The sequence below is a fragment of the Lactuca saligna genome, chromosome 5 (assembly GCF_052625555.1).
Source record: "Lactuca saligna cultivar CGN05327 chromosome 5, ASM5262555v1, whole genome shotgun sequence".
Lineage (NCBI taxonomy): Eukaryota > Viridiplantae > Streptophyta > Magnoliopsida > Asterales > Asteraceae > Lactuca > Lactuca saligna.
Genome location: NC_136421.1, coordinates 55310398 through 55331295, shown reverse-complemented (window position 1 = coordinate 55331295; position 20898 = coordinate 55310398). Strand labels below are relative to the sequence as shown.

Sequence of the window (20898 nt, the reverse complement as noted above, 5' to 3'; positions counted from 1 at the left end):
ATGTGCAGTAAGATTGCAGGGAGCTGCAGTCTCAATGAGTTAGTGAAAGGTTGTGGTGATGCTACGGGGAGCCATAGTACTCACTATTTAGTGAAAGGTTGTTGTGATGCTACGGGAGTCGTAGTACTCACTAGTCAGAGTATGACGCAAAAGGGTTTTAGGCTTGGGTAGCCCGGATGATTGAGTTTTGGGAGCCTAGTGGTTGGACCAGGGGCAAGGAAGAGGTCTCCATATTTGTTAGGAATCGATATATTTTGAGTTGGGTCGTGGTTATCGCAACCGAATGGAATTGGAGAAGTGGTGTATGCTTGGACTGTAAATCATGAGTCATGAGTTGAGTACCAGTTTGGAATCTAGTGGACCTAATTTTGTTGTTAAATCCAACTCTAGAGCTTGAGTCTGGATTCGTTTGTGTGTTTAGTTGGCAAGATAAGGTTCAGAATTCGTAGATGGGTTCATTTTGAGAAGTATTGTTCTCCATCAGATGTATTAAACCAGAGTAAGTTAGCTTGTCAGTATGGGAAGAACCGTGAAACGTACGGAAACAGTGGTTGGTAGACGGCAGAGGTTGGAGGTGAGACGATGTCAGATAAATTGTAGTATTCGCTTGGGGTAAAGCAAACTATGTGACTTGTGCATCACTATGAGCTGAGGTAGCTATTGTGAACAGGAGGGTTGTAAAGTCATTTTATTGGGTGTGTAAAGGGTAGCCCTTTGAGGTTCAACCGTTGGGTCGGGAGCTGACTGGTACTCCGAGTTGGGTTTGTTGTATCCGAGTTTGTTATTTGTTGAGCGATTATCAGGGTGATATTGAGCATGGTTGGTCTGTCGGGGAAACAGACCACTATAGTTTCCAGTTCTGGAGAGTCACAGCAGGCACTTTCACGGAAAAAGGGGTCCGTCCTTCTTCGGCTTGGGAATTTCTATTTGGTTTCGGATGTCCTGGGAGGAGGATCGTTGAATGTCAAGAGATTTTTCAGTTATGTTTCCCGGGTTATTTGTTTCGATCTATGCCAAGAAAATGAAGGATTTCGAGGGAGAAATCTAAATTAAGTGGGGGAGAATTGTAACATCCTGTTTCAGATTGTTTGCGATTCCAGACTCGTGGGCCGTAATCTGAATATGAGAAGGTTTTGAAATTTTGAAGGAGAAATGTCTAGGCCATAAATTTTTAGGCCTTCTTGGATATAGATAGGGTATATTATGTGATAAAAGGGTTCGGGTTGTGCTTTAGGTCCCAAGGGTATCGGCAAGTATCGGTTTGGACTTTTCATGAAGTTTGGATCTGAATTCGAGTGGGTTTTAGGAGAAATAAAGTTGATACAAGTGTAGAGCTTCTCGTTACCTTTTCGTGGATATAAAGTTCGTTGGAAATGGGCATCGGGTGAGGAAGATATAGCACTTGGAAGTTTTTGGACATAAATGGTCCCTTAGGGAGAAAAGTTGGCATGGAAGGCGATGCATGTGAAATGGAAGCATGTGTGTACGCCTAGCATAAGGCTGGGTTACGCCCAGCGTATAAGGGAAATGGTCGCGGGTGCTCCTTGGCGTACGCCCAACATACAGGAGGTACGCCCAACAAACGTCCAGAGTCCAAAAACCCTAAATTTAGGGTGTGCCACTATTTATAGAACATTATAGTGCAAACCCTAGCCTCCATGTTTGTTTCGTAACCTCAGAGAAGCCGTGGAACGTCTCGTATCTTTAACCTTGAGTGATTTGGTCTTCAAGAGGGTTATTTTGGTGATGTAAGCTTGGGTTTTTCAAAAGAAGAAGCTGGCAGGGAAGAAATTAGGAGCTTGGAGCTCGTAGATCTGGAGTACCATCATCATTTGGAGCTATTCTGGGGTATAAAGCTCATAACTTTACTTATGAATGCATAGATCTTGTGTAGTGAAGTTTTGGAGTTGTTTTGGTCCCAAGTTTGGACCTTTATGTTGGAATCTCATTTTTGGGCTTAGGGTTGGCACCCTCAGAGCTAAAAGAATCCCTTATGCAGTAAAGTTACCATCTTGATGCCCCATTTGTACTCATGCATGATGTCTAGCCCTTGATATGAAAGTATGTTGTTACCTTTTGAGTTTGAGCTTATTTGGTGGATTGCAAGTCACCAAGATTATGACTTTAAGGATTAAAAGGATAATAAGGTCTTTGATCTGAATTTGTAGCCTTTGGAATGAAGTAATAAGCACTTAATGGAAAAGGGCTTAACAGGAAGGTTACGTTGAGCGTACGTGCAGGTACACCCAGCGTACTCGCCATCGAGTCGATATTCTTAGCGTACATAAATGTACGCCCCACGTAACTTGTCTGTGTTGGATTTTGTGATTTGCACCACGCTTTGGGCCATGCTTTGGGCTGTTGGGCCATCAATAGTCTAAAGTTATGGGCCAAGAATATAATTGGGCTTAGGGTGAGGCCTATTGGAGGGAGTGGACCCATTTTAGCAAAGTGGGCCGTTAGTGGACTTGGGAAGTTTATCTAGTGTTGGGCCTGCCATTTAGATTGATAATTGGGCCTTGGTGGGCCTAATGGGTTTTAGGTTATTGATGGGATGATCAGTGGTCTGTCTTGGACTTTCTAAGTGAGAGTTGAACTTAGTTCCTAATTGGGTTAATTGTGGGTTGGCACAGAGTTAGCAGCCGATGCGTAGCTGCAGCGTTTGTAGGGGCTGTTCATCATCAGAGTTGGGGCCGGAAGGCAAGTCATGGTATGGCCGGAAGGTCTACCAGAATTGTGGGACCGGAAGGTCCCACTGAGACACATTGACTGGAAGGTCTTGCAAAGTTATAGCCTCGAGTGGCTAATATATGTATGTGGTGTTTTGGGGAACTCACTAAGCTTCGTGTTTACCGTGTTATGTGTTTCAGGTTTCTCAGGATCGCGGGACGGCACCGGCTAGATTGTAGACACGAGAGAAGTGTTATGTTTTGACGATCCTAGATTAGTAATTAAGCAAACATGGAGTTGTGTTTTGTAAATTGAATAAATGAGATTTTTGTATAATACGTTATGAAAAGTATGCAATTTTTAAATGAAAATTTTGTTTGAAAATTTACGTTGTTACATAATTGTTTATGTAGCGTTCTTGAAATTGTAAAATAGTGTAGTATTTTCCAACTATACCTATTATAGTTTGAATGTATGTTCTGCTATCAAATGAAAACCTTTGTGAGATATCAGTATGTATAAGGTAATAATAAATGATTTGTATAAAATTCCCTCTTTCTCAGCATGTTACAAAAGGGTAAACAATAGGTTATATATATATATATATATATATATATATATATATATATATATATATATATATATATATATATATATATATATATATAACCTATTGTTTACCCTTTTGTAACATGCTGAGAAAGAGGGAATTTTATACAAATCATTTATTATTACCTTATACATACATACATACATACATATATATATATATATATATATATATATATATATATATATATATATATATATATATATATATATATAGGATTAAATATAAATCACAAGTATTGTGTGAATGTTTGATCAAATTATAACCATTAGATTAGAAAAATTAAGGGTTGTGATCATCAGGTGTATGTTAGTAACATGTGATAGCATGTATTATATAATTACATTTAATTAAATATAAGGTAAAATATGATATTTTATTAAGAGGGAGTAATCAAAATTACGTACATTTTAGGAAACTAATTACTAAAACTGAAATTAAAAATTGGATTCTATTAAATGCATTTTAAATTAGTTTTTTTAGAATATGAATTAACCGATTAAATTTGTTTTTCAGTTCATTCTTAAGTTCATTCTTACATACTTTGTTTTGATTCTTAAAGAATACGACATAATTTAGGAGTTCTTTTTATGATTAACATTTTTAAAAAAAATTCATCTATGTTAATGATATTTAGAATGTAGTGTTTTATTTTAAGATTCGGTAATTACTTAATTATAAATTCAACCAACCAATTATTGCAAACATTCTTAAAGAATACTAGTTATATTTGTAAATGAGAATGAAATTATAAAAAGAATCAAGTTTTACTTCTTTATTCTTGACACAATGTTTAACATTTTAAATAAAAATTTATAATACAATGAACACACACATATATATAATACAATATCATTAATAATTTAAATAAAAATTTATAATACAATCAAGTTTTGCGGCCAAGAAGGTGATTTCGGTGCGAGGGTTCTCGGTTCCGAAGGGAAAACGTTGATTTTTAAGTGTATTTTCTTCTAAACACATATATAAAATATCATTTATAATTTAAATCATGTTCTAACCCTCATAAACTTAATGAAACAATTAAAACTCGAAATTTTATTTAAAGGTTTTGACTTTTCTTGACTTGAAAGTAACGGGCTGTTACATTGTTCCTTCGAATGAATATTCTTTGTTGATCACAGATGCGTCTTTGAAAAGTAACCATGACTAAAAAAGTCCCTATGGATCACAAAATCATAAAGACCCTTCTTACCATAGTTGTTCAAGGACCCAACCTTGGCTCAGATGAAGACTACTTGCAGTATCTGTGTGAACACGGAGGGACACACTGCGATTTGATGAGTATCGAAGAACTACTCGTGGCTATTTTTGATGTTAGCCCTTGCATATCCTCGATCAAAGATCTCAATACAGTTTTTCAAGTTAACAAGTTAACTTGGCCCTTAGCGAGACGTTCAATGGTTTCTGAATCTCAGTTGAGTGTACCATTCTAGTGTCAGTGAGAGTTAATAGGAATAACTCACAAAACCATCATGTGAAAAAAATATCCGAAGACATATTTCCACAGTTTAGCATGACACGAGGTCAAGGCCCTTTGGCGGGACATTCAGCAAAAATCGTGCCTTGTGAGGTGCATCGCCCTAGTGCCAGTTACCGTTAATTCCTTACCTACGAAGAATGTATCCAAGAATACATTTGAGTCTTTGCAGTTTTGCATGACAAAGAAAATGTCAAGACCCTGGGTGGGATGTTCAGCTATATCTATTTTCCCTGTTGGGTGAATCTTCATGGTGCCATGATAGTTCTTAGGTAAAGATAATTGACAAGACCAATTTGACAATATGTACAGTTTCAGACTTTCAATTCCTTAGGTACGATAGTTCTTAAAGAGATACTGCCTAATTTACAGTTTGTACAGTTTCATGCCTTTAATACTGTGAATATGACAGTTCTTTAAAGAGAAACTACCTAACTGACAATTTGTACAGTTTCATGCCTTTAATTCCTTGTGAAGGTAGTGTGAAGTGTAACTCCGACAATTCCTTTAAAAAAAAAATTAGCACACACAATTCTGACACAGTCTCCTTGAGTCTCCTCTTCTTTTGAATTCACTTTTTAAGACAAATGAAATTTTGAGATACAAAATAGAAATAAAAATAAATTTAGCACACAATAAAAATAACTAAGAATAAAAATAAAATTAAAGTACGCTCAAAACAGTAAAAATATTTTTGAATTTTTTGATATTTCTAAAAAAGAAATAAAAACAGAAATAAAATAAACATATTTTTGGATTTTTGTATTTTATAATAATTGTTTTTTTGTTTGGTTTTAACCCCCTTCTTAGAACACAATAAAAATAACTAAGAATAAAAATAAAATTAAAGTACGCTCAAAAACAGCAAAAATATTTTTGAATTTTTTTGATTTTTTTGAAAAAGAAATAAAAACAAAAATAAAATAAACATGTTTTGAAATTTTGAATTCTATAATAATTTTTTATTTGGTTTTAATTCTCCCCCTAAATTTGTGCATAGAGGGAAAATATGAATAAATTTAAATAAAAACAAAAATAAAATAAAAAATGTACAAAAAAAAAGAAAAATAGTCTTCAAAACGATTATTTAAAGAAAACACACAAGCACATCAAAACTAGCTTTTCCAAAAGTTTTGTAAGCAAATCGGCCACATTATTATTAGTGTGGATTTGTTCTAAATGAATGAGTTTACGCTCAAAACAATCTCGTATAAAATGAACTTTGATATCAATGTGCTTGGTTTTAGAATGTTGGACATAATTTTTAACAATTTGAATAGCAACATCATTCTCACATAAGATAGGAGTGTCAAGAAAATTCAAACCAAAATCTTGCAGTTGATATTACATCTAGATGACCTGAGAATAGCACGCAAATGCAGCAACATATTCAATCTCAGTTGTAGAAGTGGACACAACTTGCTGTTTCTTGCACTGCCACGAGATCAATTTGTCCCCCAAGAATTGACAACCAGCACTTGTAGATTTCCTGTCAATATCACAACCTCCATACTTGTTGTCAGTAAAAGCATAAAGATCAAATTCATGATTTTTAGGATACCAGAGACCCAATTTAGGTCTCCCTTTAACGTACCTAAAAATTCATTTGACAACAATTAAATGAAAATTTTTAGGATTAGCCAGATGGTGTGCGTATTGACAGATTGCAAAGAGTGTATCTGGTCTGTTGGCAGTTAGATACATCAAAGAACCAATCATGGATCGATATAGATTTTGATCAATCGATTCTCCATCCGGATCTGATGTGAACAGAGGTCGTTCAGCCATGGGAGTTAAAGCAATCTTAGCATCCTTGAACCCAAATTTCTCCAACATGTCATCAACATATTTGCCTTGATGCAGTAAAATGCCCAAAGAATCCTGAGTACTTGCAATCCTAAAAACATCGTCATTTCGCCCAAAGAACTCATCTCAAACCTCATCTTCATGACCTTTTCAAAATCCTTGCATAATTCATCATTTGTTGAGCTAAAAACTATATCATCGACGTAGATTTGAACAAAAATAAGATCATCCTTCACTCTTTTGATGAACAAGGTCTGATCAATCATGCATCTTGTGTACCTATGAGATAAAAGATGTTCGGTCAATGTTGCGTACCAAGCTCGAGGGGCTTGATGAAGACCATAAAGTGTCTTATCCAGCTTGTACACATGATTTGGAAATTTTGAGTTGACAAAACCAGGGGGTTGATCAACGTAGATTTCCACCTTAACTTCTCCGTACAATAAGGTAGTTTTGACATCCATTTGATATACATAAAAACCCATGTACGAGGCGTATGCTAAGAAGATACGAATTTCTTCCAGTCGAGCCACGGGAGCATATACCTTTATGTAATCAAGGCCCTCTATCTTCCTGAAACTACGAACAACCAAACACACCTTGTTTCGTACAATTACCCCGCTATCATCTTGCTTATTTTGAAAGACCCATCTAATATCAAGGGACTTCTTTCCTTCAGGAAGTTCTACCAGTTGCCAAACCCCCAGCTTCTCAAATTGATTCAGCTCTTCATGCATGGCATCCACCCAACTTGGTTTATTAAGAGCCATCTCAATGTTCTTTGGCTCGATTTGGGATATGAAGAACGAACATAGATATTCATTAACATATCCGGTCTCGCTTCTGGTTTGGACTCCATCAGCCAGGAAACTATAACATTTTCAATGGGTTGATCTCGCTGAACCCTTAAAAGAATCACATGATCCACCGCTTGTGAAGAGACTGGAAGATTCATGACGTTCTCTACCCTACCTGTGGCTGAATCACTACTATCAGATGATCGAAAGTCATAAGAAGTACTTGCCACATACTCATCAGGAATTCTCCCACGAAAGAGAAAATCCATAAAAGTAGAATCAAAGGCTGTTGCAGAGTCAGAGATGACATTTTCAGTAAGGATGACATGTTCTTCTAGAACTGCTGAATCGTCAGCCTTTTCTGGATGCCTCAGGACACGTCTTCCCCAAATTCCTTCTTTGATTTTAACCTCCAACGAGTTCCTCAAACTGCAACACCCCTCTCTTTCTATCTTACTCTCCTTCCGCTCATCCCTCTCCTCCTCTAACCCGCTACGACTCCTTCCCCCCTTAACGTAATTTTCTATGAAAAAAATAGCAACATGAATGAATATTTATTAATGTTTGCTCAAGATAAAGCATTACACTTAATTGATCATAAAATTGTAATAAAATATCACAATTTACATTATAAAGCTAATCAAGTACAACAAAGAAAATATATGGCTTAACATGGACGGAAATGAAAGTATGTTGTTATCATGACTAATGAAAACCAAATCGGCTAAGATTGAAATTGACCTAAATAATATTGCTATTGTATGACGCATTTAGCATTAAAAAAAAAAAAAAAAAAAAAAAAAACTATAAGTTTCTAAGATGGTGTATCTCTTGAAAACAACTTATTTGATCATCTATTATACAAGAAATGTTACCTATAGGTTGATAATGTGTACTCATTGCAACACTAGGAACAATGTGTACTCATTGCAACACTAGGAACAACGTGTTGCCTAAAGCTACAACATTTGCAAGTGTCCCCACCGTGGTGAAGGAATTAAGAAATCAAAATAAGTAAAAATTAAAAATTAAGAAATCAAAAGTAAAAATTAAGAAATCAAAAGAAAATTTTTTTTAGCCTCCTATCATTTCATTCTCACAATTTTACACAACTATTCATTTTTTGTTCTAAAAATTGTTTACAAAATTCTAAGAATTTAAAGATAGATTCATCTTCATCATCACCGAGCATTGCCGAATCATTTTTTTTTACTGCAATTAACATCCAAAAACAAGAAGAGATGCTTTAAGTAGAGATCGTGACATATACTTTGGTTGGATATCTTGGATCTACCATTTACTCTTTGGTTAATGCATATTTAGCTTACTAGCAAAAAAATTAGATGATAGTTGAAAATATAGATGTTAGCTAAAAAACAGCTACTAGCTTATAAGCTATAGCTCATAACAAATGACACTCCGTAAAACTTAGATAAATTAGATAGAATATATAAAATAACATAAAACGGCATTTTGAAGTATATAGTTTTCATAATTAAAAAATGGTATATTTGGAAAATTTAATTAAAAAAAAAAAAAAAAAAAACTAGTCAAAGAAGCTTTTTAAAAAGTTGGTTTATTCGCTATTTTTTGTCTTGCTAAAATTAACAACTTAAAAATAAAATAAATAAATAATATATATATATATATATATATATATATATATATATATATATATATATATATATATATATAACTCGAAAGAAGCTTTACCAGCTAGCTGTGGGCACCTGTGGCGCGCCAAACAACATAAAAGTGTATGATTGAAATAGTAAACACCTTAAATCTTGTCGAAATACTATAAAACCAATATGTCTAAAATTCACCTAAAACTTGCCAAAATATGTATCAGACCTTCTAAAATTACATAAAAATTATAAACGAACATTACTAAAAAGTTAAAAGACAGGTGGACAATTTATAAATTAGGGAACACATAAACTGCAACAATCGCAACAAATTTTATGACCAAACTTGTGTGAGCCCAGAAGAAGAGCGCATGTTGCATGAGCAGTTTGCGAAATTCCAAATGAAGAAGGGGCTCTACTTAATGGCGGCAACTCAAATGGATGCAGTAACCATGGACGCAATCGATTGGTGGTCAAGTTATGGTTCAGAAACTCCAAATTTGGCTGATGTTGCAAAGAAAGTTTTGTCACAGTCGATTAATAGCTCGTCGGCAGAAAGAAACTGGAGCACTTACTCTTACATACACAATGTGAAGAGAAACTGCTTAAATACCAAAAGAGTTGACAAACTTTTGTTTATCCATTCAAACATTCGTCTACCGTCACGTTTTTCTGAAAGTTACAAAATGGGACCACACAAAAAATGGGATATAAATCGGGAAAATGCATATTTAGAAGGGCCAAGTACAAGATTTGAGGAAATGTAATGGGAGAATTTTGACGAAGATAAAACTAATGTGGGTGGAGACGTGAAAAAAGCAAAGGGTTAATTAATTTCATTTTATGTTCCTGTTTTTTATTTTTCTGTTAAAGAACAATGTTTTTTTTGAAGTTATGATTTATAATATTTGGAATAATTATGTGTTATTTAATATCATTTTTACTTTTATGTTGATTACTATATCATAGTGTATTTTTTTATTTATATATGGTACTTCGTACCGGAGTAACCGGTCCAACGTTCTGCGTACCCGATTCGCGGCCCGAATGAAACTACCCCCCGTCGTACCAAAAACAAAAAAATACTGATCCTCGTTCCCATTTTCGTTCCTCGTTCCAGCGCGTTCCGCGTTCCATGTGACTATGTGTTAGAGCAATCAGCAAAGCACTTGTTGGTTACAAACCACTATCAAGTAAAAAAGCAAGTACTGTTTTGCTTGATGAATGTCTCATAGATGTTGAAAAAGATTTAACACCAATCAAGGACACATGGTATTCCCAAGGTGTTTCCATGGTATCCGATGGGTGGACAAATGTGAAAAACAAACCTCTTATTAATGTTCTTGCGGTGAACAGTCGTGGGGCAATGTTCATGTATGTAGAGGATTTTTGTGGTCTGGAAAAAACTGCTGTGGTGATAGCAGAATACTTGTTTGGTGCTATTGAAAAAGTAGGACCAAACAATGTCCTTCAAGATGTGCTTGTTACACAAGCACATCTTCTAGTCTCCTTGTTGTGTTCATACATTAAACTTGATTTTTAAAGACCTTGCCAAAGAGTTTTATTGGTTGTTTAACACATATAAGAGAGGAAAAGTGATTGTTAACTATTTCCTAAACCACAATCAAGCTTTGACCATTTTTAGAGACAACTCACAGTTAGAATTGTTACAAGTGGCCAATACAAGATTAGCATCCCATTACATTTTATTGAAAAGGTTAATGGATTGTAGAGAGGCTCTTGCTACAACCATTGCCTTAAGTTCTTGGAGAGATTCGGTAAAAAACATATATGAAAACACTAGAGTTACTGGAGCCACAGTTGTTGATACCATAAGAAGTGAAGAGTTCTAGGAAGATGTTGAAAGTATTTTAGCAATTACAAAACCAATTTTCTTATTGATAAAGTTTTGTGACGGCGAGGGATCAAAAATTGGAGAAATATACGAAAAAATAGATAATATATTGGGAGAAATTAAGGATGTTATGTTAGATAATAAATATGTTTCTTATTACCCGCAAGTGGAGAAAATTGTGCTATCTAGACGGGAGAAGATGACGATTCCGTTGCATTGCTTTCCATTTGCTTTATCTCCTCGATTTTAGGATACACATTATCTTAGCATGTTAGCACCAGGTGGAATACCTAGAAAAGCTCCTAATCTCGACAAAGAAGTGGTACTCGGTTGTATGGAAGCTTTTAAAAGAATAGCTGAAAGCCCGAAGAAGAGCGCATGTTGTGTGAGCAGTTTGCAAAATTTTAAATGAAGAAAGGGCTCTACTCAATGGCGGCACCTCAAATGGATGCAGTAACCATGGACACGATCGATTTGTGGTCAAGTTACGGTTCAGAAACTTCAGATTTAAATGATGTTGCAAAGAAAGTTTTGACACAGCTGATTAGTAGCTCGTCGGCAGAAAGAAACTGGAGCACCTACTCTTACATACACAATGTGAAGAGAAACCGCTTAAATACCAAAAGAGCTGACAAACTTGTGTTTATCGATTCAAACATTCGTCTATCGTCACGTTTTTTTGAAAGTTACAAAACGGGACCACACAAAAAATGGGATATAAATCCGGAAAATGCATATTTAGAAGGACCGAGTACAAGATTTGAGGAAATGCAATGGAAGAATTTAGACGAAGATGAAGCTAATGTGGGTGGAAACGGGAAAAAGCAAAGGGTTAATTAATTTCATTTTATGTTCCTGTTTTTTATTTTTCTGTTAAAGAACAATGTTTTTTTGAAGATATGATTTATGGAATTTGGAATAATTATTTGTTATTTAATATCATTTTTACTTTTATGTTGATTACTAAATCATAGTGTATTTTTTTTATTTATATATGGTACTTCGTATCAGAGTAACCGGTCCAACGTTCCGCGTACCCGATTCGCATTCCGAATGAAACTACCCCCCGTCGTACTGAAAAGAAAAAAATGCCGATCCTCGTTCCCGTTTTCATTCCTCGTTCCAGCGCGTTCCGCGTTCTATGTGACTATGGGTTAGAGCAATCAGCAAAGCACCCGTTAGTTACAAACCACCATCAAGTGAAAAAGCAAGGACTGTTTTGCTTGACAAATGTGAAACGCAAACCTCTTATTAATGTTCTTGCGGTGAACAGTCGTGGGGCAATGTTCATGTATGCAGAGGATTTTTCTAATCTGGAAAAAACAGGTATGGCGATAGTAGAATACTTGCTCGGTGCTATTGAAAAAGTAGGACCAAACAATATTCTTCAAGTTGTTACAGATAATGCAGCGAATTGCAAAGCTATTGGAAGGGAAATTGAAAAAGTACACAAGCACATCTTCTAGTCTCCTTGTTGTGTTCATACATTAAACTTGATTTTTAAAGAATGTCCTTCAAGTTGTTAGAGATAATGCAGCGAATTGCAAAGCTGTTGGAAGGGAAATTGAAAAAGTACACAAGCACATCTTCTGGTCTCCTTATTGTGTTCATACATTAAACTTGATTTTTAAAGACCTTGCCAAAGAGTTTTATTGGTTGTTCAACACATATAGGAGAGGAAAAGTGATTGTTAACTATTTCCTAAACCACAATCAAGCTTTGACCATTTTTAGAGACAACTCACATTTAGAATTGTTACAAGTGACCAAGACAAGATTTGCGTCCCATTACATTTTATTGAAAAGGTTAATGGATTTTAGAGAGACTCTTGCTACAACCATTGCCTTAAGTTCTTGGAGAGATTCGGTAAAAAAACATAGATGAAAACACTAGAGTTACCGGAGCCACAGTTGTTGATACCATAAGAAGTGAAGAGTTATGGGAAGATGTTGAAAGTATTTTAGCAATTACAAAACCAATTTTCTTATTGACAAAGTTTTGTGATGGTGAGGGATCAAAAATTGGAGAAATATACCAAAAAAATGGATAATATGTTGGGAGAAATTAAGGATGTTATGTTAGATAATAAATATGTTTCTTATAACCCGCAAGTGGAGAAAAGCTCCTAATCTCGACAAAGAAGTGGCACTCGGTTGTATGGAAGCTTTTAAAAGAATAGCTGAAAGCCCGAAGAAGAGTGCATGTTGTGTGAGCAGTTTGCAAAATTTCAAATGAAGAAGGGGCTCTACTCAATGGCGGTAGCTCAAATGGATGCAGTAACCATGGACACGATCGATTCGTGGTCAAGTTACTGTTCAAAAACTCCATATTTAATTGATGTTGCAAAGAAAGTTTTGTCACAGCCGATTAATAGCTCGTCGGCAGAAAGAAACTTGAGCACCTACTCTTACATACACCATGTGAAGAGAAACCGCTTAAATACCAAAACAGCTGACAAACTTGTGTTTATCCATTCAACCATTCGTCTACACAGTCACGTTTTTCTAAAAGTTACAAATCGGGACCACACAAAAAATGGGATATAAATCCAGACAATGCATATTTAGAAGGGCCAAGTACAAGATTTGAGGAAATGCAATGGGAGAATTTAGACGAAGATGAAGCTAATGTGGGTGGAAACGGGAAAAAGCAAAGGGTTAATTAATTTCATTTTATGTTCCTGTTTCTTATTTTTCTGTCAAAGAACAATGTTTTTTTGAAGTTATGATTTATGGAATTTGGAATAACTATGTGTTATTTAATATCATTTTTACTTTTATGTTGATTACTAAATCATAGTGTATTTTTTTATTTATATATGGTACTTCGTACCAAAGTAACTGATACAACGTTCCGCGTACCCGATTCGCGTGCCGAATGAAACTACCCCCGTCGTACCGAAAAAAAAAAAAAGATCCTCTTTCCCGTCTTCGTTCCTCGTTCCAACGCGTTCCATGTTCCATGTGACTATGGACCAAACACACAACACTAAAATAAATTATATAAAGATAGCAAACAAACCATTAACAAATGCATAAGCAAAATTATTTTTTCTTCGGTTGCTTTTGGATTGCATGTTTTGAATATTATTACTATATATGATTTGAAAATTCCATATCAAATAATGAAAAGTGAAATCAGGTAGGTAATTATATATTAATATCAATAAACAGTTTTCTAATGAACTTCTTACCTATCTCCAAATTTGTTTATCAAAACATAATCATCTCGTTGCATCCTTTAGCAAAGTGATGACATGACAATATCAATGCTAGTCTGAACTAACAAAAGATTCAAATAAATACATTAAAACTATATATTCTGACTTGTAAATGTCAAAAAAGAGTTTATTTATAGAAAAATGGTTGTTGAGAATATCCCGCTAAGGAAGTTGAAAACTGTAATCTTCCAATGTTGTTTAAAACCTGCATGTATATCTGCAAAAAGAAAAGGTTATTCTTCCAACAACCCATCAGTTGACCCACACTGTGATATGTAAATCAGAAATCAAGTACACAGTGGCCCACAAGGTGGCAGACATAAAAGCCCAATGCCCACAAGAAGCCCAATCCAGATTGGAATTGAAACTCCCACATTGCAGGCTGCAATTGCTGAGCTTTTGCAAAGATACCACCCTAGAACCAACTGTGCTATAAAACAAGTTATAAAACAAGATTAGAATATCTTGGGTAACAAACGTTTATTTAAAAAAAAAAAGTACAAAGAACAGAATCACGAACAAAAAAATATATATATATGCAGGTGGATACATTTCGTTTCATCGTAGAAGTTTGTTACATTAGGTCACTAATTACAAAATCCAATTGTCTAGACAATTGTAGAGATTCAACAGAAGAAGCTACCCTATGTATATATATAACTTGTGTCACTTCTTACAATGTGGGAAAAAGGAAAAAAGAAAGAAAGAAACATGTTTATTTATTCACTGGTAATCAAGAAAACCAGCTCCCGAAGAAATTAAATGCCTTAACTCTGTCAAATGTTCATCATTTGAGATATGAAGATTAATCCGAAGATTGGTCAATAATGCTTCTTTTTCCCAACTTAAAGGTCCAGAAGCATATAACGCCTCTAAAGTTGACCGATATCCGTGTAACTCTAACCTATGAATACTTTCTGCCCAACTTGGTGTTGAAGTATTGAAAGATTCAGCATCACTTGAAAGAATATTATCGGTTTCTTTACAAGGACTAGTTGACTTATTTTGACCATAACTAGAAACGCTACAACTACCAACAGAGCATTCGTCGTTATCAGTATCATTATCATTATCATTATCAGTATCAGTATCATCAGTATTATCATCAGGCTCCGGTATTCTTGAAAGAGAACAACCATCAAAACCGTTTAATTTTTCTTTCTCCGGTTCATAAAAACCGTTTAAATTTTTCTCATTTGCGCAAGCAAATCCAAAAGCATCTACCTTTTCCAATGATTGGTTTGGAATTAGTCTTCTTCTGTTTTCTTTCAATTTCTTGGCATTTCCAGGAGAAGAGCAAAAGGGGGAAGCTCTTTTTAGGGTTTTGGAAGATACCACACGAGACTCCTGAAATCCAACTTCATTGTCGTTTTCTTGACAATTTTTTGCATTCACGTCTCCATAGCTTCCTGAAATCTTTATAACCCAATAACAATTACTTTTACATAATATTTCCATTATAAGCAAAAGGGGAAGTAGTAGTACCTTAACAATTGGAACCCAATGTCCATCTTGCCAGGATTGTCGTGTCCTGATTTCGGATTTTGGGACATTTCTTTCATGGGTGAAACCATGAGGCCTTACAGAAAAGTGACCTTGATCAGTAACTTTACAAACAGTTGCAGTTTTCCATGAATTATCATTATCATCAAACACTTCCACAATATCACCAGCTATCCAACTCTGAAAATCGTTTGAAAGAGGGGGACAAGGCCTAATAAACTCCCTAGACACCTTTTCAACACCCGGGTAACAATCATATCTCAGATTATAAGTATGCCGATTCCCAGAAACAATTTCAGCAACACACCAAGATGTAGGCAGCTCCGTCTTGTTCATAACCTCCACTTTGCTCCCCTTTTGGAACTTCATGCTAGGTTAGAAGTTATGAACAAATCACCCGAAACCTGCCACACCTACAAAATTAGCCGACATCACATCCGTAGTTTATCAACATATGCTCAATCATCGTGGAACAGATCTTCGGAATTTAAAATAAAAAATAAAAAAAAAATAAAAAAAAGCGAGAAAATGAATATAACTAGTGTTTGGAAACAAATTAAAGTAAAGAACAATCATCTCAGGACAAAAATTACGATCAAATCAAAAGCGTATGTAAATTTGAATTGAAAAAGTTAGTTTATTTTTTAATTCTCCCAAAATCAAAACGATAATCTGGATAATTCAAAATTTTGAAGGATTAAGATTAATGCAGTATACTACATGAAAACAAATTGGAAAGATGATGACGCGAATAACGGAATCAACACAGCAGTAAAATCGAAACAAAATTAGGGAAACAATGGAAACAACAAAAGCAACAAATTTCTAACCTTTTCTTCAAAACCGTGTGGCAGTTACAACCTGTTTTGGGGGTGAATTGATCTTTGTTTAATGATCGGATCACCGATTTGTGTGTTTGTGTGTTCTAGGTTTGGTAATTTTTATTTTATTTTTGTTATTACCAGAAATATAAGAAATAAAATATTATTTTGTGGAATATATATTAGGTTGGAGGGTAGAAACGTAAATTCATACCGATTTAAACCTCAATCCACAAATAAAGGAGAGAAAAGGGTGCGTAATGCGCGCAGTTGGAGAGGAGAGGCCTAATTCATGTAGAGAGAGGTTTTAATCTCAATGAAATGCCTTCCTTCCACACGCGTTTGCTGGAGCGTGGAATGCATTCTCCGTACAAAGCCCAAATCTTGACTTTCTCGTGGAATATGGTCATAAACGGATAGTCGGATAGCAAGTCTAGAAGATATGAAACTGAAAAAGAAAAAATGTAATATGTTATGCGTTTCATAGGTAAGAAATAAAATGAAATTGTATAAAACTTTTTAAGGTTCGGAAATCTGTTAAATTATATAGATGGTAAATTTATCTTTATTTTATTTTTCTTAAATATTTTTTTGTTTTATTGCTAATTTATAAGATTACTTTTAGTTTTTTAAAGTATTTTAGGGTATAGAACATGAGTTGTATCGGGAGACCTATAAAGGAATTCGGAGGAAATGTTGAACACAAACACGATTGGGAATCTAGTCGTTGAGATGGGAACAAGTCGATGACAAAGCTAGGCTGTTGTTGTAGTTGGAAACAACTGGGGGAGGGGGAATGTGAAAAAGGGTAAATTATATTCATAATTACTCGAGTTCACAGTCACCCTAAGACCACTACGTTATAGTTAAGCGTGGAGCACCAATGACCAAGAGAGTGTATTGATGTCGTAAATCGGAAATTGTTAGTATTATATATATTTCTCCCTAAGAACGGCCTTGTTCGTATTATATACATATATTAAAATCTAGCGTGCTTATCAACAATAAACTTCATCTTTTTGACATTTTAGCCACAAATATTAAAATCCAACGTGCTTATCAACAGTAAACTTCATCTTTTTGACATTTTAACCACAATAGTGTAGGCATTCACACTTTTCGTACTGTAAATTACCAACTGCCTTCTTGCCCAATCCAATATTCCCATTCCATCCTTCCAACGACCCAAATTCTTAGAACTTCTCCTTCTTCGTCTCCCATTCTCTGCAACTCTTTCTTCGTTTCTATATCTCTGCAACTGTTCGTACTCAAAAGGCATGTCAATTGCAATCTCTTTCTATCTCTCATATGCACACAGTTATCAATTAAATCATGGAGTTTCTCCGATCTTTCTGAATTTGGGCAAAAACATCGACAAAAAAGGTTTGTTGATATGTAAATATTGATGATTTCTGAAATAATTCTTCAATCATGTTTCCAGTGGGCAAAAAACGGCTTAATTCCTCAACAACGGAAAACAACTAACATCCGATGTAAGAAATTTTTTATTAACTTTCTCTATATATGCGGAAGCTTTCAAGACCAGATCTTAAACTCTCGAATCTGGATAAAAGAAAATACGTGAAGGAGATTGTGTACCTGCTTCCATTGAAGATTTTGGATCTGAAGAACAAGCTTGGTTTTCCAGTTGATCTCAAGACAACTCTAAGAACCCTTAGCACTCAAGGAAAACGAATTTGTGAATTAAGCTCATCCTTTTTGATTTGCTCCTCATCACATATATTTATAGATGGAGATAAACCCTAATGTGAGAGTTGGAAGGGATCTTGAGGATCTTGAGTCAAACCGGGAACTCAAGCCACAAATGGTAAGTGAATATCGGTCCATCAACAATCTTATACACTTGCCATAATATTTGGATTTAAATGATAACAATATATATGTTCATTTACAGAATGGTCTCATGATTTTCTAACAATCTCCCACTGGACCATGAATATATAAACGTACATATAACCATATTAGCGCTTTAATGTATGTTATCATGATATTGGTACCCTTAAACAGTCTTGTCCATTAATCATAACTGTATAGGATCAATGCGGTCTTTGTTACAATTTACGTAACTAAACCATCAATGGTCACATATATAAGTATAACTAACGACATAGATTAAACATGATGCGTGGTCACAAAATCAAAATTGATTTCCGACGAGTTCCTCTTTAACTTGAAGTGAGATCAAACTTCAAATAAGTGCAACTAATAATGAAATTTATCGAATTCTTAAATCTGTACAGAAAAACATAATTGTTCTTAAACCAAAATAAAGCACCCAAAAATAAATTGAAAAACTCCCACTAAAACAAAATATCATCAATATTTATCACACCCATGTGTGTAGTATGCTCATGAAAGACCTTGGGAGGTAATCCCTTTGTGAGCGGATCCGCTATCATGGAGTTTGTCCCGATGTGCTCTATTGCGATTTTTCCATTTTGCACTCTTTCTTTAACAATAAGAAACTTAATGTCAATATGTCTTGACTTTGTGGAACTTCTGTTGTTGTTGGAATACAACACTGCTGACTTATTGTCACAATACAACTTTAGTGGTCTTTCAACACCAATAATACGCAGCCCCGTGACTAAGTTCCGCAGCCATATTGCATGATCTGATGCCTTGAAACATGCTACAAATTCTGCCGCCATGGTGGAAGAAGTTACTAAAGTTTGTTTAGCACTCTTCCATGAAATAGCTCCTCCTGCTAATAAGTAAATGTAGCCTGATGTGGATCGATAACTGTCTTGGCATCCAGCAAAATCAGAATCAGAATACCCAATGATCTCCAAAACATCTGATTTCCTATATGTGAGCATGTAGTCTTTTGTTCTCTGTAGATATCTCAAAACCCATTTGGCTGCTTTCCAATGGTCCATACCTGGGTTGCTTAGATATCTTCCCAACATCCCTACAATGAAAGATATGTCGGGACGTGTACACACTTGAGCATACATAAGACTCCCAACAACCGATGCATAAGGAATCTTCTGCATCTCTTTAAATTCAAAGTCATTTTTAGGGCATTGATCGAGACTGAATTTGTCTCCTTTAGAAATAGGGGTGTCGCCTGGTTTGCAGTTTTGCATGCCAAATCTTTCAAGGATCTTTTCAATATAGCTCTTTTGTGATAATCCTAGAATTCCACGAGATCTGTCTCGTTGAATTTGGATTCCTAATACAAATGAGGCGTCCCCAAGATCTTTCATCTCAAAATGCTTTGAAAGAAATTTCTTGGTCTCATATAAGACCCCTAAATCATTGGTGGCAAGTAATATATCATCAACATACAAGACCAGAAAGATGTATTTACTCCCACTGAACTTGTGATATACACAATCATCTACTATATTTGCCTCAAAACCATATGAGACAACGATTTGATGAAACTTGTGGTACTACTGACGGGAGGCTTGCTTGAGTCCATAGATAGATTTATTTAGTTTGCAAACCATTTCCTTTGAGTCTTTCGATACAAAGTTTTCTGGTTGCACCATATATATAGTTTCATCAATGTCACCATTAAGAAACGCTGTCTTAACGTCCATCTGATGTAACTCAAGATTGTAATGTGCAACTAATGCCATGATCAACCTAAAAGAATCTTTTGATGAAACCGGAGAGAATGTCTCTTTAAAATCAATTCCTTCCTTTTGAGTATAGCCCTTAGCTACAAGACGTGCCTTATGTCTTTCCACATTACCTTTTGAATCCCTTTTGGTCTTAAAAATCCATTTGCAACCAATAGGCTTTGTACCTTCAGGTAATGGAACAAGTTCCCAAACTTTATTGTCTTGCATGGACTTATACTCATCGTTCATGGCATCAATCCACTTTTGAGAATTTGAACTTTGCATGGCCTGAGAGAAGTTGATTGGATCATTTTCAATCATTCCATCTGGTTCTTCATTTTCTTGGAGATATACATGGAAATCCGAAGGGATTGCACTTCTCCTTTCTCTAGTGGATCTCCTAAGTTGAGGTTGTTGAGGTTGTTCATTATGAACAGGAGAGTGACTAACATTGTCTTGTTGAGGTTCCTGAATGACTTCTTCTCCGACAGACACATTAATTTGTGTATCGTCAAAAGTAACAGTAGGAATCGAGATTGATTCCTCCTCAAAGACAATGTCTCTAACCTTATTTCTCCCCCCAAACTCAACATCCTCAAAAAACGTTGCAGTTCCTGTTTCAAAAATTGATTTTGTTGCAGGATCATAAAACTTATAACCCCTGGATCGTTCAGAATAGCCAATGAAGTAGCTGCTAACTGTTTTGGAGTCCAATTTCTTTTCATTCGGCCTATAAGGCCTTGCCTCAGCTGGACATCCCCAAATACGAAGATGAGTTAAACAAGGCTTTTTCCCTGTCCAAAGCTCATAAGGTGTTTTAACAGCTGCTTTAGTTGGTACTCTATTAAGAATGTAAGCTGCAGTCTTAAGTGCTTCACCCCAGAGTGACTCTGGTAA

General features: G+C 35.2%; 1 protein-coding gene across 3 annotated transcripts; it reads right to left on the bottom strand.

Moving 5' to 3' along the window:
• Positions 1 to 14114: 14114 nt before the first annotated feature.
• LOC144998909 (Plant Tudor-like RNA-binding protein) lies at positions 14115 to 16566 on the bottom strand. 3 transcript variants are annotated; one of them, XM_078958643.1, is made up of 5 exons: positions 16418 to 16566; positions 15570 to 16000; positions 15309 to 15500; positions 14392 to 14509; positions 14115 to 14301 (listed from the first exon to the last, which is right to left on the bottom strand). In XM_078958643.1, exons 2-5 carry the CDS (start codon positions 15954 to 15956, stop codon positions 14216 to 14218), a joined length of 783 nt encoding a protein of 260 aa, XP_078814769.1. In that variant the 5' UTR covers positions 15957 to 16000; positions 16418 to 16566; the 3' UTR covers positions 14115 to 14215. The 3 variants fall into 3 exon arrangements, with proteins under 3 accessions (XP_078814769.1, XP_078814768.1, XP_078814767.1); XM_078958642.1 differs by lacking the exons at positions 14115 to 14301; positions 14392 to 14509 and having other exon boundaries at positions 14595 to 15500; positions 15570 to 15991; XM_078958641.1 differs by lacking the exons at positions 14115 to 14301; positions 14392 to 14509 and having other exon boundaries at positions 14595 to 15500; positions 16418 to 16565.
• Positions 16567 to 20898: the final 4332 nt, after the last annotated feature.

What these genes read in the sequence shown, in the direction of transcription:
- LOC144998909 (XM_078958642.1), bottom strand. Translation starts at nt 15,956, where the DNA reads ATGAAGTTCCAAAAGGGGAGCAAAGTGGAGGTTATGAACAAGACGGAG. An exon ending in ATTGGGTTCCAATTGTTAAG is followed by an intron (nt 15,501 to 15,569) that starts GTACTACTACTT and finishes TGGGTTATAAAG; the next exon opens with ATTTCAGGAAGCTATGGAGA.